General features: G+C 37.0%; 2 protein-coding genes across 2 annotated transcripts; both read right to left on the bottom strand.

The window, feature by feature from the left end:
• On the bottom strand, positions 1–2,542 carry LOC115919363 (forkhead box protein C2-A-like). Its single transcript, XM_030972952.1, has one exon. It carries the CDS (start codon positions 2,297–2,299, stop codon positions 1,100–1,102), a length of 1,200 nt encoding a protein of 399 aa, XP_030828812.1. The 5' UTR covers positions 2,300–2,542; the 3' UTR covers positions 1–1,099.
• A 2,815-nt stretch (positions 2,543–5,357) lies between these two features.
• On the bottom strand, positions 5,358–24,294 carry LOC115918282 (methionine--tRNA ligase, cytoplasmic-like). Its single transcript, XM_030972380.1, has 19 exons — positions 24,120–24,294; positions 21,597–21,687; positions 21,169–21,250; positions 19,994–20,113; positions 18,953–19,231; positions 18,145–18,251; positions 17,560–17,676; positions 16,700–16,903; positions 16,208–16,409; positions 15,053–15,298; positions 14,418–14,513; positions 13,552–13,669; positions 12,447–12,660; positions 9,692–9,823; positions 9,030–9,134; positions 8,405–8,588; positions 7,369–7,446; positions 6,732–6,863; positions 5,358–6,291 (listed from the first exon to the last, which is right to left on the bottom strand). The coding sequence occupies exons 1-19, from the start codon at positions 24,220–24,222 to the stop codon at positions 6,121–6,123; spliced, it is 2,781 nt and encodes a 926-aa protein (XP_030828240.1). The 5' UTR covers positions 24,223–24,294; the 3' UTR covers positions 5,358–6,120.
• Between the last annotated feature and the right edge of the window lie 1,982 nt (positions 24,295–26,276).

Genomic DNA, 26,276 nt, shown 5'->3' with positions numbered 1-26,276 from the left:
TGAAATGATTTTTTTTCTTCAAGGTCATTTATTGCTTTTCATGTACGTATTGATTAAAATTCGTATTTACAGACACATTGGCTATCTTGAGGCACTTAACATATTCAATTCTTACGACATTGCGTATGTATTTAATAGAAAGAAAACTAGCAACCGTGGATACCAATCCATATGAAGAAACATATCACATTCAGAAATTGACCGTGTATTGCTACAATGGCAACGAGTAATTCGTGCACTATACGGACCCAATGGATTAATTGACTACTTAGAACAAAAAATTCACATTTATGTAATTAACAAAAATTATTTGCCGTCAGATTTACATCTTTTACTCTTATATTAGTATATAACACGACAACACATTGTGCGCGTAATTTATCTTTAGTTGAATTATTCGATAACAAAGGGATGGAAATGTAAAAATATTTCCTGTCTTATGTAATCATTAATGGCAACTTTTGAATCTCTTTTGAATGCCAGTACATAATACTATGATAAGTATATATGAGGTAACTTGTTATAACTCAATGCTTTAGCAACTCTATATTTACACGGTATGTGTTCCTAAACAAAATGGGGTATTAAGGTCGAATTGATAAGTTAAACAAAATGGGAAAGCAGGTATTGATTAATCAGCTGATGGTGACGTTCATTTCGAATATTAAAAAAAGGTATTTACTTAATATGATTGTCGCGAATTTTTTTACGAACCTCATCAACATAAGTTTACTGCCGACTCTACAACCCAGTAAATAGTGATAATAACGCAATCTCGTAGTAAAATGATTGATTATCACAAAGAAGTTATCGACCACAAAATGCATAATAACACATTATTTCAAACATCTTGTTGACGAACTACAGATTTAATAACCATACCGTTATGAATTTCTTACAATAATCATCGAAACGGGTGATCAATAATTTGGATAAAAAATTGTTCATACATAAATTAACAAACTAGAATGACTAAACATTGTGTCTCAAAAAGTAATGGGAAATAATTATAGATCACTTAATAATATATACAGACAAGATATTACAACAAATAAAAACAAATTTCTAACTATACTCATCATTATTATATGAGATGTTCTTACGATACCAATAGGTAGTCACCTGTCATCATTGATGAGGACCACTCACCGTTAAGGGTATACATGTCCAAAAATTCAGGATTCACGGTAGAATCTACAAGATCCCAGAGGTTCTTGTTCTTTGCTGATGAAGCATAACCGTTGAGGCCTGCCTTCGACAACTCAGACCACGCTTTCGCTGGACTCTGTTCTGGTGTAAATTGATGCCAAGTCGATTGTCGTTCGATAGCGACGTCGATGTCCGATTCATACTGCGATATGAAGTCTAAAGAATCCGTCTGGGCTTCAAGGTGAGGAACTTTTGCCTCATCGTTAGCGGAGATTATGTCAGTTATTTCGTCAATGAGGGAGAGATTAGGAACGGATAGAAGATTAAAATCGTCCGGCGCATCTTCCCAGATGTTCATTGGTTCTCTTAGTGGTGAGATGCTTGGGGTAGGTGAAGGTAGAAAGATGTTTTCGATACCAGGGAGTCTAGGAGGAGGAGTTGACATACGGGATGGAAGCGGTTCTTCGGTCGGTTTGACGGGAGTAGTGAAGTCATGATGGTTTGAATCTGCTAAAGGCATCCTGTTGACTCTGCAAATACCAGCTGCTAGCCTCAGTTTCCTCGCCTTTTCACGTTTCTTTCTCTTTGCCAGGTCCTTTTCTCTCCTTGAAACAATATCCAACTTATTAATGCGTGATGTCTTGTGATGGTGCTTTTTCTTCTTCTTAATGAATTCTTCAACAATACTCGGAGTGCATGGTCTACTCTTTCGAACGGAAACGGCTTCTGCTTTTTCCAGTATTGATCTCCAGTTTCCAATCAGTCTCCAGCGGTTCGAACCACGGGACGTCGAACCTTCCTCTGTAATGACTCGCTCGAAGCAACTAAAGACTGTCAAGTTGTGGCGCACAGAGTTCTTCCAATGAAGACGGTTCTCTTGGTAGTACGGAAACTTGTATGTGATCATGTCATAGATCTCCCTTATCGTAGCTTCATGACCTGGGCAGTCCAGCAGGGACATGATCACAATCCTGACATAGGAATGAGGAGGCCTGGAGTCAACATCGCCATGGACATCGAGTGGAGATGGCGGAGGGGTCACTGTACTGTAAGTCTTTTGTGACATAGTATCGTTACCCCCTGATACATACAGCTTTAACTTTGATAGCTGAGTAGCATCCACATCTAAAGATTCAACATCCACACTCATATTTATGACTTTGAGGTGCCCAAACGGTTAGATTACTTTCTCCGTTTTTAGCAGCGAGAGGTGAGCCGAACGTGTGGTGTACTCGCCCAAGTCTGATCATTAAATGAACTTGATGGTTGTATACATCACCCGGACCATAGCATTGTCAAGGAAACCAAATTCATGCGGTGTCTACAACCTTAGCATACAACGAACAAGATACAAAGGCTATGCAATGCTAACGGCTATTGTTTGACATACATGCTCGAAGAAATTGAATGTTCCTTTTATGTAAGGTAAGCTTCTAGACCTCGGGAAGAAGTGCATTGACAGAAGCATTGTCAAACAAAATGGTTAAGCTGTATTGAGGCAGATGATTCCCGGACACGGAATCTAACTCCTCGTCTACAATGCCCCCTCAATCACAGTCTCCAAGGAAACAAGATGACCAGTGAATGAAAAGTAGACGTGATTGGGGAGGGATTCTTTTGTGATAGATAAATCCAAACGAATGACTGGGGCCATAGTTGGGAAGACTGGTTGGAGAGCAGGTAGAAACGGGAAAATGAATGGCATTGTACATGTATTACTATATGAGAGAAAGTGAGTAGATAATTTTCGCCTTCTGGCCATTCCTTCTCTTCCACCTTCTTCTTCATTTTCTTTCATCTTCGTCTTCATCTTATTCTTCCTCTTCTATTCCTTGTTCCCCTTCTTCTTTTTCTTCTTTATCTGTTCTTCCTCTTCTTTTTTTTCTTTCATCTTCGTCTTTATCTCATTCTTCCTCTTCTTCTATTCCTTGTTCTCCTTCTTCTTTTTCTTCTTTATCTGTTCTTCCTCTTCTTCTTCATCTTCTTCTATATCTGCTTCATCTTCACATTCTTCTTCTTCTTTGTCTTCATCTTCTACCCGGTACTTCTTCTCCAAGGGTACAACTCACACTATATTTCATACTTCCTTCCTCTAATAAGTGGGTAGCAAAATGGGTGAAAGTAGTAGAAGGTGAAATAAACACTCCACATAAACTGAACTTGACATGTTTGTTTGTAGACTTCATGATAGAAATTTATCTTGAAATTTATTTATTGCTGTCAGAAAAAATAGAGATCAAAATGGATAGCTCAACATTCAGTGAATACATGTTCAATAGTAAAGTATAATCAAATAAATAATTTGTAACAGTTAAAATTCACTTTAATATTTAGAGTCACCAAAGTGAACAAACAGTCATCAATTATTTTCCAGATTACCGGGTAAAACATCATTTTAAATATATATTTGAAAGAAATATGAATATTTAAAAAGTACAGGAATCAAAGAATATAAAATTAGAATGACACTACAGGGGAGCTACATGTATATCATTGTTAGTATAACCGATTTGCCATCATTTTATCTAATGTGTCGCGGTTCATAGTCTTTTCCAAGGCCAAACTAATCAGAAGGGATAAGAAATGTTAAATGTAATCAAAGCATTATTAAAATAATTTAAATATTTACTTAAGGACTAAAAGGGTATAACATGACATGTAATTGAAATATCTATCCTCTGACATGTTCATAGAGCTCAGATATCACTCTCCTAATAAAATAATTTGCAATTCCAAATCATACATTACATCTATGTTGCAATAGCATATATTTTGTTGACACATAAACACCTTTTGAAATTGTGGGTTAGCCGTTAGTGTCAAATTACCAATACAAAACAATACCACAAGTATGTAAAATTAACTATTAAATGATTTAGCCCTTCTAAGTTAAGTTTGATTAAAGACCAATATAAGGAATGTTGAGAATATCATATATGCAAATTTTATTAACAAACAATAAAGGACAAGATTTTCTACAGCAGGAATTACAGCCACTCTGTTACTCTATTTTTGTTTTCCTATAATGTTAAGAATAAAGAAAAGCCATATTTGAGCCCTTCCAAGATACAATTAAGAAAGCTGTAAAATGCTATGAAGATGAATTAAATTGAAACTGTTAACAAATATCCACTCAGAATGAGTGAAGGATAAGTTTCCAATTACTCTGGCTCTCCAAACTATAGATTTTTAATAAAAAAAAGCTCTATAGAGGCCTCTGTTTCAACAGATAAAACAAACAAAAAAGAAACCTACCAAAAATACAAGGTTTATTATTTATCACAGCAAATAGGGAGCTCATTTAATATTGATGACGTGCTACATGGTATTACATTATAACCCTGCTACTACATTCAGAATTTATCTTCGTCTTTGCATACAAACTCCACAGAACCATTCGTTTCATCAATAGACTACAACAATTAAACCTGAGCTATGATAGGGCTAACAAATCAGAAAGAAGAATGATAAAATATAATCATCTGAAAAGCACACATTGTATTCCTAATATATCACAAAATAGCCTCTTACACAAAGGTTATATATGTTGAGTGTCAGAAAGGGGGGGGGGGGGTAAATCCCTTTACGCAAGAAATACTTACTATATAAGGAAAATGTCATCCAATCAACTTTATTTAATATATCTTAATATGCTTCAATCTAAAATACGCCAATGCTTTAATATCTAATTCCACATAAATTGTTGAACAACTGCTACTGGTTGCTAAAAAAATTATTTGCTACATTATCAGACCATGCAACACTAAGAGAGATATAAGCTTAATCAGAGAGGACTTACAGGTTAACAAGTAGTACTGTGAACAAGATTATATGCTTTTACATTTGTAAACATTAAAATGTCTACTTAAAGTACCCTGGTCATTTTTATAGCAAGTTTCAAAGAGGCATGAAACTGTTGAAAGAAACTGAATCATTTGTGGGAGATAATAACTATTCCATAGAATTTTGACGAAAGATACGAAAACAGAATACACGAATACCTCACAGGAGATAAACAAAAGAATAGAAGGATTATCAACTGATTGCACATACATGTATGCAAAGAAGCAACATACTTTCCAACAAACTGATATATATGTATATATATTGACTATATACTGCCACACACAAGACAACAGTAGCTACTGACCGAAATGTGATTAATCAGTTCAGATAAAGTCAAAGGGTTCAAATAACCTTCATGATTTAATACACCTATGAAAGCAGAACCCAGATGCTGACCCGAGTAATTAATAGCCTTACTTGCAAGATATCACACACATAAAATGGAACTGTTGTGAGTTAACTTTCATTGGCTTTCATTAACTATATGTGTCAGGTATTTAAGAGATGAAGAGCAGCAGCTCTATAAATCTAGGACAGCACAAAAATACGAAGACATACCAACATGCCCATGCGGAACAACAGATTCCCAACGATGGAAAGTAGTTTTTGACATATTGAATGGTTTAATGACTATTGGAAGACATGATTGTGGCATTAAGCATTACCATAATAATTATAGTAATTATTTATGATCATTATTATCATTTATCATTGTTTTTTCTCAAATAATATGGATTCTAATATCGAAGAACTGAACAGAAACTAAAGTCTAAATGTCTAAAAGGCAAAGTTTCATAATTAAATTAAAAAGGGGCAAATTGACAAAATAGTATAAACAAACTACAACCTTCCAATATGATGTATCAATCGGGTGGGATATAAGAAATTAGAAACTTGACTATTTGAATTTTTAAAGCAAACATAGTAATATCTCACAAATTATCTACATGTTAGTATACGTATACAGAACCAGCATCATTTCCATTGGCTATTAAGTAGACTGTGTGAAATTAAAAATAATTATTACTGATATTTCAGAACATTGTAATCATATCCTGATATCAAAACTGACATGGTTGCATATGAATAATATCCACTTATGAATCAGCTTGCTTTCCATATCCTCTACTTTTTGCCCCCTTTCTTTTTACTCTTTCCCTTAGACTTGGACGCAGCATCAGGATCCAGACCAGATGCAATGGCTAACTGACGTTTCAAGTCCAGCAATGCCTTGACCTCTGCATCCACTACTGCCTTGTCAGCCTTTTCACCCTTCACCTTACGAACTTTCTCTCCCTGAAAAAAAAAGAAGAAGAAAAAAATGGACTTATTAAGAATTTTCAGTAAATCTCCTCCCCTCTCTTCTTTTTCTTCTCCTTCCACTCAAGAAGAAGCTCTTAGTTTCTTTAAAAAAAAAGTTAACACCTATATATATATCTATATTTCTCCTTCCCTTCTTCTTCTAGCTCTTCTTGTTCTTGTTCTTTTTTTTCTTTGCCTCCTCTTTTGTGTCTAAGCCATGTCACTACTGCACACAATATTGTTTACAACATCATTGTGTGGCTAATTTAGTTGAAGTCTTCCAATATTCTGACAGTGTAAAAGTATATTCGATACTACAAATCAAGATTAGATGCAAAGCTACTTCATGAAAACAAGCAAACTAATCTCTGCCTATTTTTAAACAACAATCCTTTTTGTCCAGAATAAAAACTCTGAGTTTGAAATGATCTTACCTGAGCTGTAACTTGTGCAGTGAGTCTCTCTATCTCCTGAGGGCCTGCTGGAGTGGCTTGGTTGCTTGTAGGTGGGTTTGATGTAGGTGGGGCTGGGGTGGCCGCTGCACTAGGCTTTGCAGCACTTTCAACCTATGGAAGACACAGACAATAGTTGAGAAAGCAAAGTTATACCATCAATGAAACTAAATACAGACACAAATACATGTGATTATATCATGAAAACAAGTAACTTCAGCAAGGTTATTGGAAGGAGAGGTAGGACTTTTGGTGTGTCTAGGAAGAGGTAAAGTGGGGTCAGAGCAATTGTTATGCAGGGTGTATATAAGACTCTTTATGTGATAGTGAACAAATTACAAAGAGGGCCAACAAAATACAAAAATCACAGAAACTCTTACAAAATGACTGATTTGTTCTTGAAGCAGATTTCAAAAGCAATGATTTTGCTTGGATCTACTCAAATCCAGAATGCTTAAGAGCGATAAATATATTCTGTAAAGCAGGCAAATAAATGAGAAATGCACATACATTGAGTAAATTCATTCAAAAGCAAAACAACTTACACTCATCAAATGTAGTTCACAAAAATCAGTAGACACAAAGTCAAGGGTATCTACTATTCAATATTGTTGCTTACCTTTTGCTGTTTGCCTGCAAATCTCTTCTTGAATTCTTCAGCTTGGGCTGGTTCAATCTTGGAGAAGAGTGGACTTGGCTGAATGGTAGGAATGTGGAAGAGAGCATATTACCATGTATCATTCCTAATGCATAGAGTGGTTGCTAACATGAAATAGCATGCACATTACGGACATTGTGTGAACATATTGTGCAGCATATATGAAACCAACAATTTTTTCTCAATTTGAGAATTTGGAAGTGGATTGATACATACTCAAGGCTGTTGTTTGGAGTGTGTAAACGGCAAGAACAAAAATCTGATTCTAGCAAGAGTTACCCTAAATAGATATCTGTGGCTCGCTTTGTAAGACCAATTCTAAAAGTTTAAAGCAGGCGCGTCCCTCAATGAAGTGTTAAAGTGAAACCAACTTATAGGATGACAATTACCAGCTCTTGTAAAGTATGTATTGGAGCAGCATAATTTCGCACTGGATGCCCATTCCAAAATCTGTTGTTGCCACAGATCATGCAGACAAGCAAGGTTAAACAAAAATGCTGATTCACTATCAACTATGATTTCATAAACCTTCCCCCATCCTACAAATCAAGCTTATTTCAAATTTGTCATAAAGTTTGCTGGGAGACATGAGGGTGATAACTCAATGTAAAACCCTGTTACTGATACTTGACACTCTTCAGGCTCTTGGCAAATAAGATCCTATAATCCAAAGATTCACAAAATTCTAAAATATTAACCCCCCCCCCGCCCGCCCCCCCCAAAAAAAAATCCCTCGCAACCTTGCCTATCCTGTGACCCTTGTCCACGTAGCAAACAAAGTCTTCCACCAGCACGTAAAAAAAAATAATATCAACCTCCCCTCTCCCCCTCCCTCCCCCCTCCCCCAACCTGCCCTGATGCTCCTCTAACCTTGCCTATTTTGTGACCCTTGTCAAGGTAGCAAACAAAGTCTTCCACCAGGCACTTCAAATAAAATTATCAACTTCCCTTCCCCCTCCCCCCCCCCCCCCACAACCTGCCATGATGCTCCTCTAACCTTGCCTATCTTGTGACCCTTGTCGAGGTAGCAAACAAATTCTTCCACCAGCACGTAACATTCAGGAGGAGCCTGGAGCTGGGCTTGGATGGTAGCACTAGTCTCTGGCATGAATGGTTGCAGGATGACTGAGAGGAGGCACGAGATGTTTGCTGCCAGACCAATCACAGTACCGGCTCTGAGTCTATGAGGACAAAACAAACATACATGTATGCAAACGATCAAATTAAGTTAACAAAACTGAAATTACTCATAGTTCAACAGTTTTCAGATTAATAGCTATTATGGCAAATGTCAATTTGTACTTTGCTATGTAATCTCCACAAATATGTACATTTCGCTACTTGTGTAAATACATAAATTGCTTTCTATAAATTACATTGTTATGTAAATGACACTCCTATGAATGGCATACATGCATGTATATGTAATTTTCTTATATGTCTGTTCTATCTGTGTGAAACTCGAAAGAGATATGTATATGATCAGAAAGCCTGGAGGCGTGACAGAATATATCACAACCTATTAAAACAAAATGCACGAAGCAGAGGTACACGGTGGAATAAACGATAAAGTGTTACAATTATAATTATAAAAACAAAAGTTTGCTTGCTGTTGGACTCACTTTTCTTGAGGATTGCCTTTGACTAGCACCCATGGCTTGCATGCTTGGATATGTTGATTACCAAGACGAGATATGTTGAGGATGTGCTTCAAGGCATCACGGATTCTACATCAAGGAAAAAATAAACCCAAAACAAAATCAAATTAATATGTCATAGAAAGTGGATGGACTCAGGAGTATGAATGTCATTATATATTCACAAAGTAAAATATTCTACAATGGAGTCAATCACATTCATTTTCTTATATGAACCAATTTTCAGTACTGACTAGATTCTGCATACTTATGATCTCAATTTGTTTCCTGTATATTCTATACATGAAAAGATTAAAAAACAGCTGCTATTCCAGTAAGACAACAAAGGCCCTAGAGCATCATCATGTTAGGAAAGGAGGAAACATGTCCCCCTCCCCCTCTTTTTTTCAAAACTTAAAAGGAGAAGAATTTCTGGGGTATTAAAAATAACTCTACTATGCATTAAATGCCTATTTTAACACACAAAATTTAAGATGCTTACCCTTTGAAAGGGTCTAGCCAGCCCCCTCCTAAACCCTGCCTCAGTTCAGTTGCTCTGCTTCCTCTTAAAGCACCCCCCACCCAACCTCACACACACATTTTGAGTGCCCATGAAACCCTTGTAGATAGCTGTCCATTTTACTTACTTGACCTTCTCCTGTAATGCAATGTAGCTCTTGAGTTCTCGGTTGATCTCAGCAATCAGCCTCTCATCTTCACTCTCTAATCTTATCTCGGGTATCACACCGTCAAAGCTATTCTCCAGGAATGTTAAGCCTCTGAAGAAACGAAAAAAGAAATACAACATATACCTTTAAAATCATATACCGGTATACACAGGGAAGATGTTAATGAAATGTGACTAGCAAGAACTCTTGTTTTTGTTTTTTTAGGAGAATTGAACATGTCTGTGGTAACAGAACAAACAAAAGACCCATTACTCATACAACAGTTATTTTCAGACAAAATTAGGTCAGCATGTTGCATTACAAATCCTTACAAACCAGCTTAAGCTTTGAGCAGACCATGCTATTCTAAAGTTTTGCTTAAGAATCACCCCTCTCCAAATTGATGAAATGCAGTATATCATATGAAGCATTTCAACAGTTTTCCAATAAACCACCGGTCAGGCAGATTTGCATGAAGTTTGCCAACTATAATTTTGGAAGAAATTAGGCTTGAGTCGGTACGGTCGATCACACCGGGACCCGACCGTTGCCGTCGGGTCCCGGTTTCGTTTTTTGAGAACCGACGCTCCGAAAAAAATAACGAAATATGAAAGAAATTGCAGTTTTGCACACCACTAAAATCAATCCACCTTAAAACTTAAGTATTTAATGGTTACCATAATCATATTCTAGCTCATCCTGAATCAATCCGAACTGATGATAAGTGATACAAATATGGGTTGCAAGGCAGTTCGCCCGGCCCATGGGGTTGTTGTTGCCAGCTGCTAGCTAGCTACTGTACTGGCCGGGTCTCTCGGCAGGATTAATAAATCAGGTTGAAAGAAACATTAATGTTTGAATAATAAAACGGCTTTCTAAAAAGTACTTCTTTACAACATACCGATCGAATAATTTTTAAAAGACAAAAATATATATTTTTTCTTTGATTTTGAACACCGCATGCTTCTTTTAAAAGCTGAAAATTACTTGGTAATCACAAGAAGTTTCGATACGTTGCAAGGCAAGTTTAGACTAGTCTCGGAAAAATGCGCAGTGCTCCTCGTTAGCTGTAATGCGTGCCAGAACGAACCCAAACAAAGACGTGATCGTAACGAGAAAAAAATCATTAAAAACTACGAGAGCACAATTGGAAAGACAACTACTCAAAATTATCGTAAGTAGATACATAACTTGGAGGAAGAAAACAATAGTTGTCCAAGAAAAGACACATAAATAGTGATATTTAAGGAGTTACTATAGGTACAATCATTATCGGAAGGGCCTGCTGCAATATCTGAATTACACGTGTTTAAATTGAACACGAGGCTATACGAGGCAAATACCGTCCTCTACGGTAAAAAGCAGTATAACAAAGGATTCGAGTATTTGCAGCAGGCTCCTTGCGATAAAAATGTACCCAGTTACTCCTCGATTATCACAATTTCTGTGACATTTCTTGGGCGATTATTGAATTCTTTGTCCAAGTTATCTATCTGATTATGGTAATTTTGAGCAGTAGTTGTCTTTCCAATTGTGCTCTCGTAGTTTTTAATGATTTTTTTCTCGTTACGATCACGTCTTTGTTTGGGTTCGTTCTGGCACGCATTACAGCTATTTACGAGGAGCACTGCACATTTTTCTGAGACTAATCTGAACTTGCCTTGCAACGGCTATCCGTATCGAAACTCTTGATTACCAAGTAATTTTCAGCTTTAAAAAAAAAAGCATGCGATGTTTAAAATAAGAGATATATATTTATTTTGTCTTTAAAATATTATATGATCGGTATATTGTACAGAAGAAATTTTTAGAAAGCCGTTTTATTATTATAACATTCATATTTTTTGACCAGATTTATTCAACCTGCATAAATCAAAATGGCGGCTCGAGTGTTGTCTGTTCATTTCTGCCCCAGTTTTTTTACTTTTAGAGGCACGAAAATGGCACTAAACTTCGCCAATCATGGATGAAAATAATGTCAAATGGAATAATATACCGATCTGAGCCGAGGTATGCATGTGTTTATAAATTTGATTGATAAAAAAGGTCACTTTTAAGGGACAAACTGATGATATGCGCTTTTTATAGAGGCAAGTGACAAATCCTGCGAGCTGATTTCGGGACACCGGGTCCCGATCGGTACAAGGCCGTCGGGACCCGGTTTATGAAAATCCCGACATGACTCAGGCCTAGAAGAAATAGTCAACAAACGAGTAGGTAAAGTAACAAATAGTTAAACAGTCTGGTGCAACCACCCTGTAGTGTAATTGTACACAAAATAGGTTTCATGTACTGTGGAATTTCCTTTGATGCCTGTATTTCCGAGTATCACATGTTCTACTGTTTCATTTGATTTCTTATCCCTCAAATTCTGAATTCTTCAAGGCGACTAGCGGGTAGCTAATATGGATGGAAAAAAAAAAATCTGTCCTTCAGTACGTGGTTTGGTTACATGTTAGCTTTATCCGGTTTAGGCCAAAAAAGAAAGATGTTGTATTGCCCTTTGCGACCGACCCAAAAATCTTGAAATCTATGGTCGGCTTTTAAAAAACGTTTTTTAGATGAAAAAAAAATATTAGAGTATTCAAAACTGAGAAATATCAGCCCAAAGAGGGAGGAAAAAAAAAGAATATTTTTTTTTTTTTTAAAGATTTCCGTCCGACCGACCCATGTTTTGGCACCTAAAGGGCAATACAACTTTTATTTTGTTTAAAGGCCTTATAACGACACAGACCTGTTGATGAAGTTGCCCAGGTTGTTGAGAAGCTCACTGTTATTCTTCCAGACAAAGTCAGCCCAGCTGAAGGCACTATCCTGGGTCTCTGGTCTGATGTAGAGGAGATAGAATCGCCAGATGTCTGCTGGGATACCCGTCGATTGAGCGTTGTCACCAAACACACCGATACCACGGCTCTTGGAGAACTTGGTGTCCTCATAGTTCAGGTATTCTGTGATAAAGCAACAGGTGGTAGCACTTTTAAGTTCAAAATCACAACCATATATGAATCAATAGAGTACCGAAGCTGTGACATCATAACAATTTATTTTTAGAATAACATTACAAACCAGAGCAAAATAACACTGAGTTCATATAGGAAATCTATCTATTCAAATGGTCATATCTCAGCCAATACTTAACATATTCAATTGGTTTTCAACATTTGGACATCATTTTTTATGCTCTTTCGGAAAATGAAAAAAAAAGAGAAATTCTAAAAATGGATTTTTGATGACGTCACACTTCACCACTCTATTAGATTCAGAAAATAAGAAGGGTCGATCGTGCACATAGATAGGTCCATAGCGATTTAGTTCGACCATAACCAAAGATTAAATGGACAAGCATTATTGTTATGTATTTCAAATACTTAGACTGTCATATGGAGTAGCTTTCTCTTTGAATACATTACTTATCATAGTGTTGCTTAAAACTGCTTCCCGAATTGTTATTCAAACATTTCAGGATATAATATCTACTATTCAAATGCTTTCATTTTCACTGGATAAAACTAAACAGCACATATAAAATAATGTCTTTTTTTTTAGATGCAAAAATAATTATGTGTGTAGCATGTTTTTCTGCCATTAAATAATTCTATGCCCAATACATGTATCCCAATAAAGCATTTATCATTGGATTTACCACTTATTTATTCATCCATCCATCCATTCATTTATTTGTTAATTTGTTTGTTAGTTCATTCGTTTGTTATTTCGTTCATTCATTCATTCATTCATTTAATTATTTATTTATTTATCTATCCATATGTATATTCATTCATATATTCATTATTCATTAATTCATTCATTGATTTATTTACATAGTATAAAGTAAATACCTGTGGCTATAAGATGATTGACCATGGTGTAGTTATCATTAGCCCCAATCAGACAGCTCGGGAATATCACACTATGGAACGGCACATTGTCTTTGGCCATGAAGTTGTACAGTTGAACCTGACAAAGAATGACATACATTAAAATCAATCTCAAATCATTTTCTGCTTTAGTTGTTAACCTACACAGCTTACATGTATATACATGTACCACAAAAACCAACAAAGAGTAATCCAAACTGAGAGATAAAAGAACATTAGGTCATCTGTTGGTCTATGATTTTAATGCACTTCACCTATGTATCAAAATCAATACACCTCATTACATTCTTGTTGTTCATTGCTCATTACAAGTGGTGGAACGATTACCGGTAGACCATGATTACTTAGAACACACAATGTACAACATCCTTAGCCTTTTATATATTCCATATACTCATGACTCCTTTTTAATTCCCATTGAATCAATGAATACAGATTAACTATTTTGTCCTATGTTCAATGTGTTGGTAAGAGGTAATATTGTCCTCAATTTAAGTTGAGAAACAGGACTTAAGTTCTCTCAAATGTGTACCAGTACTTGAATGAGGATTAAGAAGCTTTAATTGCCCTTCTTTATGCTATTAAGTGGAGAGATAAGCCAGACAAAAAAGAGGTAGAGTGAAATAGCAGCTGTTTGCAGACATCCTGAACCTGCTTCTTGCTTCTTTCCTCATTGTTGTACAATATTAGTTCATGTTTGTTTAATAAGCTTAAAGCCTCTCTAAAGTACCGGTATTGGAAGCTCCAAATATTTGATGGCAAGATTTCACCTAAAATGTTACAAAATTGAGGTTTGCTCTCTCATTTTACAAAAAGCACTAACTTACCTGCTGTGGGTTTTTCCACCATTTCTCCCACTGGTCTGTGTAATTTGCTGTGATGGACGGATAGCCAATAGGAGCATCATACCATACATAGAACACCTGGAGTGAAAACAAATATTGGAAGTACTGAATTAACTACAAGTAGGCATTACATTAAAAGAAAATCTAAGGAAATCATATGCATAACCCAGTACACCAGTTTAGCAAAAGCATGATATTTAATGAAAACAGCAGGAAAAGTCACAGTAGATATGAGGGCGCGAGAAAAAAGAAAATCCACAACGTGTAATGTTCTCATGATTGTGAACCTTTTTATTAAAAAGAACTCTTTCTTTCAATTTGAAAAAGAAGATAAAGAATGTGTTGTTCTTGTAAATCGCATATCACATTATGACATAACGTCTCTATGCACTTCCAAAGGACTTTGACTATTATCCCCCAGCTTAAGCGCTGGCAACCACAGCGATCAAGGAATAAATCCTCACAAGTACCCGCTTTCTACACCTGGGTTGAGTGTGGCAAGTGTAGATTAATGTCTTGCCAAGGACAATACTGTAGTGCTGCAGCCAGGATTCGATCCTGTACTTATGGTTCACAGTCTGGAAACTTGACCATGATGCCTCTATGTCAAGAATTACCTTATCTGTGTATCCTTTCAATGGAACAGGTGTACCCCACTTGAGATCACGAGTGATACATCGTGGCTTCAGTCCATCCCTCACCCATGAGTTTGTAATGAGCTTAGCATTGGCAGACCAGTTGCCTTCGGATGTAGACTTCTGTAAGAACACCTCGAGGGCTGGTGCTAGCTTGGGAAGGTCTAGGAACAGATGCCTGGAAGTCTTAATGACAGGGGTGTTACTGCAGACTTTACATCTGGGTTTCTGTCAAAATAAAATATATAACAAAAAATATATATATCTCCAGAAAAGATTCTTTAACTCTCTTTATGCCACAGAAATATAGAAATACTAAATGTTTCAAGGATAGAACTGTTTCCAGTGCAAGATTAATCTATATCCCGGGGTTAAAGAGGTTGTCCTAGAGCTAGTCAAGATCGAAAATGGGTAATTTTGCAAAATAAAAGTGTGTTGCACGAAGCAATTGTTCTGCCAAATGTTGCCTATTGTTTCTGGTAAATTGCACGTTTGGCAAACAAGCGACTGTGCAGATATTCAAGTTAAACGCCTTTATGGTTCACAACAGATACTAATTTTTCTACGATTAAATATTAATTTCTTAGTTTCTACAGGAAAGATATTCCACTCTTAACAACATCCTTCTTTATTTGGCATATCATACTATAAAAAGTAAGAATAGCATGATGGATAATATTCAATAATAAAGTTATAAATCAATCCCGATCCCACAAAAGGAGCATATTGTAAAACTAGAACATACACTTGCATGAAATGTTCTCAAATTCACATTTTTTTACAAAGTTACATGCCAAGAAAGAGTTAAATCATAAATGACAAAACACTATGCATTAATAATTCAGGAAATTTTCTTGCCTTAGAAACAGTTGTCATTTATAACTCCACAAATTGTTTTGTTTTACAGTAAACATTACACAGTACAGTCAAAACTGTCTATAGCGACCGCCCAAGGGAAACATAAGAAGTCTCTGCAGACAGGTGGTCTTTGTAGACAGGTTCCTTTCGTACATGTTTCAATGATAAACCATTTTCAAGGGAAACAAAAGAGGTGGTCTTTGTAGACAGGTGGTCTTTGTAGACAGGTGGTCACTAAAGCAGGTTTGACTGTACCACCAAGAAATTGCTACAACTCACTTTAAGGTCTGTTGCATTGATGAGCTTCCCACATTTATCACACTGGTCTCCTCTAGCATCCTCATAACTACAGAGTGGACAGATTCCTTCAACAAAGCGATCAGCTAGAAAGCGGTTGCACTTCTGACACTGGAGCTGTTCTACCGTATCCTCTAGAATATGACCAGCGGCATGCAGACGGTGGAAGATGTCCTGAGCAATCCTGCGTATCAAGAATAAGCACAAAAAAGATACAATGACAGAAACAGTGGTGATGAATTTCAGACTGATGTTTTATATTACACTAATAACAAGATGATTTCAAGAGGAACACAGTTCAGTGCAATTTGTACAGGTATATGGTAATTTTTAAACCTTTATATGTGAAAAAGCAGATAGTTCGATAAATTAGTACAAATCTATAAATGCTTCAGAAAAAAACGTTTTCTTGGCTTTGTCTACTATTCATACATGGTTACCGATGATTTAAAGGAAATTTAAAGTGAAACTCACTCAGTCTGCTTCTGGGTGGTGGTTCTACCAAAGTGGTCAAAATCAATATTGAACCATTTGTAGATGTCTCGATGAAGTGCATGGTATTTGTCACAGATCTGTTGAGGAGTCAACCCTTCTTCTAGTGCCTTGGTTTCAGTAGCAGTCCCATACTCATCTGTACCACAGATGTACAGGGTGTTGTAGTTCCGGAGACGACAGAATCTATCAGCAAATGAACAAACAGAAATCACAGTTTGGTAATAATCACAAGGAACGAAAGTCATCATAAATATCAATTTATATATGATGATATAACAAAAATGTTTGACATATCATCACTTTATACGATCAGATAATTTATAATATTTGAAGAAAATAAACCATATACAAGATAGTCAGTAAGGCATGATGGCTGGCTCAGGGGTTGGGCAGTGGTCTAAAAACCAAGAGGTTCTAGTTTTGGAATCAAGTGGAGATATTGGTGACCTTTGGTAAGGCAATAATCCCTAAATTACTGAATTCTCTGGACTGGATTTATAGTCAATGGTCCACTGGTAACTTATCAATAAGCACATACAGTCAAACCTGCTTTAGTGACCACCTGTCTACAAAGACCACATTTTGTGTTTCCCTTGAAAATGGTTTCTCATTGACACATGTACTAAAGGAACCGGTCTACAATGACCACCTGTCTACAAAGACCACTTTTTGTGTTTCCCTTGGGCGATCACTACAGACAGGTTTGATTGTACTTGATTTCTTTAATGGCAGTGAAATGGGACGTTTAATAGCAACATCAACATTTCTGCTTCAGAAAATGTAATATTTTTCAAGAAGACGAAAAGTGCATCAAGCAGAAGGAAGAAATCATGGCTCACCTTGAGAAGACATCCCCACTGAGAACGCACCCTATGATGGTTCCTAGGTGAGGTACATTGTTCACATACGGAAGAGCGCTGGTAATGAGGATGTTCTTCCCAGAAGATTGAGGTAGTCTGATTCAGGAATGATAATAAATGAAATCCATTCAAAATACATTACAAATTCGGTTTCAGAGAGAGGGTGGTCAGCTAAAAATGATGGCAACAAGAATTTGCCATGCAAGCCATGACAAGGCACCGGTATATATAAAAGTATAAATTTCACTAATATATCACAACTTAACATGTACAAAATCAAGCTTACAGACTTATATGATGTCAATTGTATATCTATTTTGTCTTTCTTTCTCTTTTGAAAGAGAGAGAAAGAGAAAAGAAATGTGGTATATTATTTGCTCACAATATCTTGGAAAAAAAATGGCAAGACTCTTTTATACTGTGTTTACACGATAAGATGATCCATCTGAAGAAAAAACAAATTTCAGCATAACTCCAAATGAATATATGATGCATACAAATATTTCATAAGTAGACTTCATTTGAAGTATAATTAAACAGAACATTTGTGAAGGGGATACTAACACTGGATGAACTCTCTTGGTCAATTTAGGTAATGACTTTCTTCCTCTGGTGAAAGCTGCTTTGGCTGCAGCTACCTCTTCAGGTGGAATGTCCTTTTTGCTCTCATCCTGAAATAAAGGACACAGTTTACATTGGTTTGAACTGGCACAATTATTATTTTTCCGAATTTTCTTTGTCATTTTATCCTCAAGATGTGAATAATGGTTGTAAATCTCAAAGGCAGTGCAATTCATATGTTTTTAGTGATGGTAAGATTTTTCTGGTTGTCTGATTTCTCTTCAGAACATTGAGGTATTTATTTACTGTGCATATCTGTACTTAAAAGGACTTTTTAACATTGTTCAGATGAAAGAAAATGGTGCTAAGGTAGTGATTCTGATGCTAAATGTACAATTAAAGATAATCTGAAAGTTTGAAATTATTGATACAAATTGGGAAAAACTGATCTGATCGATTTCTTAATTCTCCCAACTATACAATGAATTGGCTCTGTAAACCATTCCAGACATTTAAGTGGTGAAAGCTTTTTAAAAAGCCTGTCTTATGTCTTATTTTCATGGAAAAATGGTTAGGAAAATTAAAAAAAGTTGGGAGAATTTACTTTTAGAGAGTGTGGCACAGTGACACCTTCAAAGAAAACCATAAATATCTTAACGCGTTTAGAGAATTTGTTCAGGATTTTTTGCATGTCAGAGGATTAGTACAGTAAAAGGAATGTAATAAGTAACATTACATTATTATGCATTTTCCATCAACTTTCAAAATTGTTACTGAGTCACTTTAAACAACTTGAAGTCCTAATGTATACCTGTCCATCTGAAGCCTGACTAATAGCTGCCTGTTGTCCTCTCTCACGACCGGCATCAGACAGCGGAACCTTGACATGCTGAGACAAGATGGCTTCCTTGAAGGCACTTGCACCCTTCCCTGATGTCACGGTAGCAACACCCTTCTGAAAGCTCTCTTGGGATGCAAGGCCCTGGAACCAGCATTGAAGGTGCTTGTAGTCAGCACAAAGGCTTGGGTTGTCGGTAATGGCTGGGTACAGGGCACACCATACCACAATGTCAGCTGCGGTCAGGCTTGTCTATGTAGGAAAAAAAAATCAAACTTTATTGAGAGTAGACTTCATGGTTTCATAATCCGACATAGTTATTATTCCTTTTGCAAGAATACGTTTAAATCATTGAAACATGAACTTCATAAAATTCCTTGTTTGTTTCTTTATTTGTTTGTCAACATTCATGGCATACACTGTAAAGAATGTGTGATGGATGCATGGGAGGCATAGTATACACTTTTAGCATCTAATGCTACTTGAGTGCAGCCTTTGAACCATTCTTACAGTGAAATGCTGTTTATAGAAATATTTTAAAACAAAGCAGTGTGTGAATTTATTGGATTTAGGCATGATATATTCGCAATTTGAAGTAAGTGTGAACTTTAAGAACAAATAGCACAAAGCCACAAATCTACAATTTTCCTCCTTTGATTGACCAATGAAGTTTTTGATTTTGGGTGAAGAAGTGACAATGAAAGTGATACCTCTAATATTACTACCAACCAGAACCATTTCAACATTGCCAACATTCAGCATCAATGGGGGCATGCAGGTTTTTTTTTACAAAAATGCTTCCGTCTTAAACAAGATATTGAATGTAACTGCGACCCTGTCAAATTTCTTTGCATAAACGTTAGAGGAGCTTGAAAGCTTTGTTTAATTTAATCAATTATGCAAATAATAGAAATTATGGGGAAAACAATTTTCTAGCATAAATTGGGCAAAGGTACTTTCTGTAATGGTTCCATGTTTGTTTAAAAAAAATATAATCACATATAAAATACTTACCCCCACTAAATATTGTTTATTGGCCAGCACATCATTTAATTTGCAGAATGGAAGCTTAAATGGCTCTGCATTCTTCTTTCCGCCTCCAAAGACAGCAGTTAAGTAAGGGGCTAGCAAAGCCTGAAAAAGAGAAAAAAAAGGAAGTCATTGAACGTATCAATTTAAAAATATGTCATTCATACAAGGTAAATTCTCTTTCCTATTTAATGTATTACAGAATTGTCAGTGTTTTGTTAAATACAGCACCAACGCTTATGAATTATTTTGAAAACGTAGACATAAAAACACAAACAAACAAACAAACATACAAATGCTAACATGAAATGTGTCTCAGCCTATTCCTCAAATTGGCAATAGTATAATATTGCTTCCTTATCTTGGCCAGGTAGGGGCTTGCAGAGAAGACACCACAAAGCAGTTTAGGGAAGAAAAAAAATATATACCTCGCATTTTGCAATAAAGTAATCATATCCTATCATGTAAATATAACACTGTGATTTATTGTAAAAGATAAACCTGAGTTTAGGTAAAGAAAGAAATAAGAAGAAGAAATTCCACAGAGTCGAAAGAAACATAAATTTAATATATATTCAAAATTACAAATACATATAATGTGGCAATTGATTTTGGTAATACAGTAATAGCTGATTAATTGGAAAACAGAGATTTAAGGCAACCAAACTGACAATCATGACCAAGAGCAAATACATCAACTAAAATAAATTGTGCATCATTAGTGAATGACATTACAAGCATGTTTTGGCTAGCTTGCTTATGTTTGCAATTAATAACAACCCATCTATGCAATTTAGAATAGATTTAATAGACATTTCCTTTCGAAAATCCAGTTCAATGAAGATAATGATGATGATGATATTATTAGTAGTAGTAGTATTAGTAGTAGTAGTATTAGTAGTAGTAGTAATAGTAGTAGTAGTAGTAGTAGTAGTAGTAGTAGTAGTAGTAGTAGTATCATTATTATTATTATCATTATATACTTAAAACAAAACTATTCTGGATTAATATAGCGCTTGATACATCAACGTTGTCTGTAAGCGCTCTACATATATCATTGATTATTGCATCAAGTTTACAGGAACCTTAAGAATGGAAACATATTAATATCATGTTCCCTCTGACGTACTGTAGCTCATCCATGAAATGAAAACACTTGCCTGTAAGTGAGTACTCTCCCACTCGACCCACTCCTCAACTTTCAACTCCCAAGTTTGCTCAGAGCCGTTGGACAGGATATACCTGAAATGCACCAAAACAAGATAAAGTGATCATTAAAAAAATCAAGAGGAAATATCAAATATGAAGAATATCATATTTAATGCACTACCTACTTCTTTGTAAGTGTGTGCTTTCTAAATGGTGTCTTTATTTACAGCAAATATATCCATTTAAGTGAGTAAATTTCTGTTAAGACAACTTTGCCTGATATGTAAAATATAAGTAGACAAAATTCTCATTGCAACTGCATTCACCATGTTTTCTAAAAAGGAGTAACACCTTTTACTTCATAATAATCTCATTTTTAACTAAAGAAAGATGTTCTGTGACTTCTTAAAATGACCATATCAAGTTGATGACACCATACCTGCAGATGTTGTTTGCTGAAAAGATGTACTCATTTGGTGATATCTCAAGAACTGGAAGTTTGCCCCTCTTCAAGTATGGCACCTTGGAATCTGCAAGCAAACAAATATTTTATATGAATAGCAAGCACAGTATTAGATGCTGCTTGTAAGTGTCGGCTTGCATGGTGATGTAGATATACAGTAGGTTTGTGGGTGCACCATGTGAGAGAGAGAGAGAGAGAGGGTTGAGGACGTTGGGGACTGATCCTTCCACCATCCATCCGTACTACAATCAGTCCCCAACGCCCTCATCTGCCGAGCCCATCAACTCAGCGATGCAGACCATCTAGACCAGGAAATCCAGCATGTCACCACAGCCCTGACTATCATCAACAAATACCCAAGACATAAGATCAAATCCAAGACTCCCGCCAACAAGCCCGCAGCCAACACCACCCCTGAAGAGAACCAACCTGCAGCTACACCACCGAAGCAAACCATTGTTCTTCCCTGTATCGGTCAAGCCTCTCACAAGATTCAACATATCCTTCTAGCAGCAGACATCCAAGTTCGACACAGTTCCTCCAACAAACTCCATTCGATATTCCACTCCCACAAAGACAAGCATCCAAACCACAAGAAAGCTGGAGTCTACAAAATACCATGAGAATGTGGAAAAGTCTACATTGGTGAAACGGGGAGAAATCTGGAAACAAGACTCAAGGAGCACAGAACCAGCTTCAGACTCAGCGATTGGGATAAGTCAGCTATCCTCAAAAACGCCCAGCAAAACGAACACACCATCGAATGGGATAATAGTCATCTCATCTCCATAATGAAGCACTGGCATACTTGCGGAATCCGAGAAGCCATCGAAATTCACCGCCACAACACCGTGCCCCAAGACTCAGGACTATACATCAACGACATCTGGAAACCCCTCATCAACAAGTACCCGGTCACTCCTCCTCCACCATCGCCTCCACCACCGCCCTCACCACCCCGACAGACACCTGTACATCAACCACCGCCACCCGCCAAACCCTCAAAGCAGTCGCCAGCCTCACAGCTACAATACACAGCAGACGACAACAGACTACAACGCCGCCTATGTCGGGGACACACACAGCGTCTCACCGACAGCACACCCCACTCATCAAATCGAAACTCTCCTAAGTCCGCAACCTGGAGACTCCAGCCCAGACGGACAGTCAGACGTACCAGCCGACCATCCACGCCCACTCCCCGATGACTCAAGCCAACACGGTCACCTATTTTCCCCTGATGCCGCACTCCGGTGACTTAAGCTCATGCACGCCAGCCATTCTCTACTCCTGACGACGGATAGCCAACCTGTTCGAAACGTCGAGCCACTCATCCTCTCCAAGCGCTATAGTTCTCCTTAGAACTATATGCTAAGAAAGATAACAAACAGTCCTTTTCAGGACTACCACACCCCTAAGAAAGATTAATGAGTCAGAGTCCTTTTCAGGACTCCTCAACCCTCTCTTTCTCTCTCTCTCTCACATGGTGCACCCGCAAACCTACTGTATAAGCACAGTATTGTCTGAAAAGTCTGATATTCTATCCTATCTTTCAATGAATATGAAACTATATCTTCTTCAAGTTCTTGTTACATTATTCAAGTGATTAGTATAAAAAGGCGTGCTCGCAGGTTGTTCAATAAAATCAGTGAACTTTGTCTGTGTGCCTTAGTATACTAATCTAATCACGATTAAAATTATTGTATCGTACTGTTAGTGTTCACCGTGCGTAGATCCATTTGGATCCGGGCTAACTCGGACCAGGGGACAACTCGGACCAGCTGCAAAAACGGTCATTTTTTGTCATTTTAGCCTAACTCTAACCCTAACCCTAAACCTAACCCTAAACATGCAAAAAATGACCGTTTTTACAGCTGGGCCGAGTTTTCCCCTGGTCCGAGTTAGCCCGACTCCATCTAGACATCTAGATCTATTTGCATTTCAAGCAGAACCAACATCGAAAACTCTCGGAAGGTTCAGCTTTTTTGTAATATAAATCGCATTGCTAGCTCATTATCATCAGGAACACAAGGAAGATATGCAGATCGCTATCTCTACAGTACAAGGCTCAAAATACATGGGGCCTTGGGCGATTCGCCCCCGTGAGCTCCGTCAGATTGCTCACAATGCCAATGGGATAGCAAAATTAAAAATCACCCCACAGTGGAGTTATAAAATATAGATCTAGATCTAGGTCTAGATCTAGATACCGGGGGGGGGGGGGTGATCATTTCCCTTAACTTTCACACAATATTGAGTTCCAACTTCTCTTAGTCTTGAGACTAGAGTCGGAGTTTCAGCTCGCGGGCACGCCTTAACTGTGTATCGCCTATCTGAAAGTACGAGATCGAAATAGTTATCGGGGAGATGCAGTCCGCCCGCGCTAGCTAGAGTGCGAGGCCGCGAGGCTGCTGCAGCGGAGCAGTGCCGCAGCGGCGCGGTAGTGCAGCTGTTATCTAATTTGTACAACTACAGGTCTTAGTTACTTTATAAGCTCACCTGTAATACTCGTAAATTGAATCTCTAGCTTCAGATTAGCTAAAGCAGCAGCAACTACTGCTTTTAGAGTATGTTGATTTCCTGGATCAGAATATATCTTCATCTTAGCAAATGTTAATTTTGACACATGAACAGAATGACGAAACTTACCCGAAATATACTAGTCTTTTTCAAGGAGGACATTAAATATCCTCTCTCACAATATGCTGATAAACTACTTGTAATCCTTTGTTGAAGAGGAGGGGGTGTGAAGCGATGTCTTATCCACATGACCACGTTGCTTCATTGATATTAACTTGTTCGGTTCAAGATGTTAACACTTTCTGATATTAATGACTTTAAACAAATATGCTGATAAACTTCTTGTACTCCTTTGTTGAGTAGGAGGGGATGTCCCCTAAACAAACAAAAAAGAGAAGAAAAAAAAAACGCGAGGTAGAGAGGCGTAGCAGGGAATCGAACCGAGTACATCTGCATTGTGAAGCGATGTGTTATCCACAAGACCACTGTGCTTCACTGATATTAACTTGTTTGGTTCAAGATGTTAACACTTTCTGATGTTAATGACTTTAAAAAATATGCAGATAAACTACTTGTACTCCTTTGTTGAGGAGGTGGGGGAGACCCCTGTAAAAAAAAAAGGACAAATCAATAGGAAAATAAAAATCCTTAAAAAAACACGAGGTAGAATGGCATAGCCGGGAATCGAACTGAGTACATCTGCATTGTGAAGCGATGTCTGATGTTAATGACTTTAAAAAATATGCTGATAAACTACTTGTAATCCTTGTTGAAGAGGAGGGGGTGTCCCCTAAACAAAAAAAAAGAGAAGGACATAGCCGGGAATCGAACCGAGTACGTACATCTGCATTGTGAAGAGATGTCTTATCCACACAAGTCCACTGTGCTTCACTGATATTTACTTGTTCGGTTCAAGATGTTAACACTTTCTGATGTTAATGACTTTAAAAAATATGCTGATAAACTACTTGTAATCTTTTGTTAAAGAGGAGGGGGTGTCCCCTAAACAACAAAAAAAGAGAAGGACAAATTAATATGAAGAAAAAAATGATTAAAAAACGCAAGGTAAAAAGGCATAGCCGGGAATCGAACTGAGTACATCTGCATTGTGAAGCGATGTCTTATCCACAAGACCACTGTGCTTCACTGATATTAACTTGTTCGGTTCAAGATGTTAACACTTTCTGATGTTAATGACTTTCAAAAATATGCTGATAAACTACTTTTAATCCTTTGTTGAAGAGAAGGGGGTGTCCCCTAAACAAAAAAAAAGAGAAGGACAAATCAATAGGAAGAAAAAAAATGATTAAAACAAATAGAGGTAGAAAGGCATAGCCGGGAATCGAACCGAGTACATCTGCATTGTGAAGCGATGTCTTATCCACAAGACCACTGTGCTTCACTAATATTAACTTGTTCGGTTAAAGATGTTAACACTTTTTGATGTTAATGACTTTAACGTCATCACAGTTAGCCTGTTCTAATCCCTGCCACCATATAGGTCCAAGCTGCCACACACACTAGACATGTGGAATTGTGTCAATCAATTAATTTACTTAAATCCCCAAATTGGCTCCATTGCCATAAATGGTAAACTTCCACTAATCCAAGGAAACCTTGACGCTTTTGATTTGATTAGCTGTTGAGTGATGGATTAATAATGGGCTTGGTATGGCTAACCCTTAAAGGTAATACAACGTTTTGGTATTGGGTCAAGAATTTGGTTCAAATGAACATATTGGAAGCATATGCGATCTTACAATATTCAGAGATAGTACTGTTGTCGCGGTTGAAATCGAATCTAAAATTATGAAATTGTAAATAGTAAACTCTTCATGTTGTATAGCTCCCTCTCAATGTCAATATATTAATTAAGCTATAAAACAATGTTTCTTGACAAAAATCGACCGATTAGCTATTCTCGTTTGGAAATTATATATCACAACTACATTTTCTGAGATTTTCATGGTCGCAGCTACCTTAGCACGGCCGTAGGCGCTATTTGAAATTCATCAAAATTTACCGGGAGCACCGGTAAATTTTTTAATTCAATTTTTCTCGAAAACATAAGTTTTTTATTGGCTAAATTTTCTAGTGCTTATAATACATCCACAGGGGCATCCAAATATATCAAAA

The sequence above is a fragment of the Strongylocentrotus purpuratus genome, unplaced genomic scaffold (genome assembly GCF_000002235.5).
Source record: "Strongylocentrotus purpuratus isolate Spur 01 unplaced genomic scaffold, Spur_5.0 spur5_scaffold_6, whole genome shotgun sequence".
Classification (NCBI taxonomy): domain Eukaryota; kingdom Metazoa; phylum Echinodermata; class Echinoidea; order Camarodonta; family Strongylocentrotidae; genus Strongylocentrotus; species Strongylocentrotus purpuratus.
The sequence above is the reverse complement of the archived record's forward strand: the minus strand, read 5'-3'. Positions and strand labels throughout refer to the sequence as shown.

What these genes read in the sequence shown, in the direction of transcription:
- LOC115919363 (XM_030972952.1), bottom strand. Translation starts at nt 2,299, where the DNA reads ATGAGTGTGGATGTTGAATCTTTAGATGTGGATGCTACTCAGCTATCA.
- LOC115918282 (XM_030972380.1), bottom strand. Translation starts at nt 24,222, where the DNA reads ATGAAGATATATTCTGATCCAGGAAATCAACATACTCTAAAAGCAGTA. An exon ending in TCAGCAAACAACATCTGCAG is followed by an intron (nt 21,251 to 21,596) that starts GTATGGTGTCAT and finishes GGTGCATTTCAG; the next exon opens with GTATATCCTGTCCAACGGCT. An exon ending in CTGGGCAACTTCATCAACAG is followed by an intron (nt 9,824 to 12,446) that starts GTCTGTGTCGTT and finishes TCGTTTCTTCAG; the next exon opens with AGGCTTAACATTCCTGGAGA.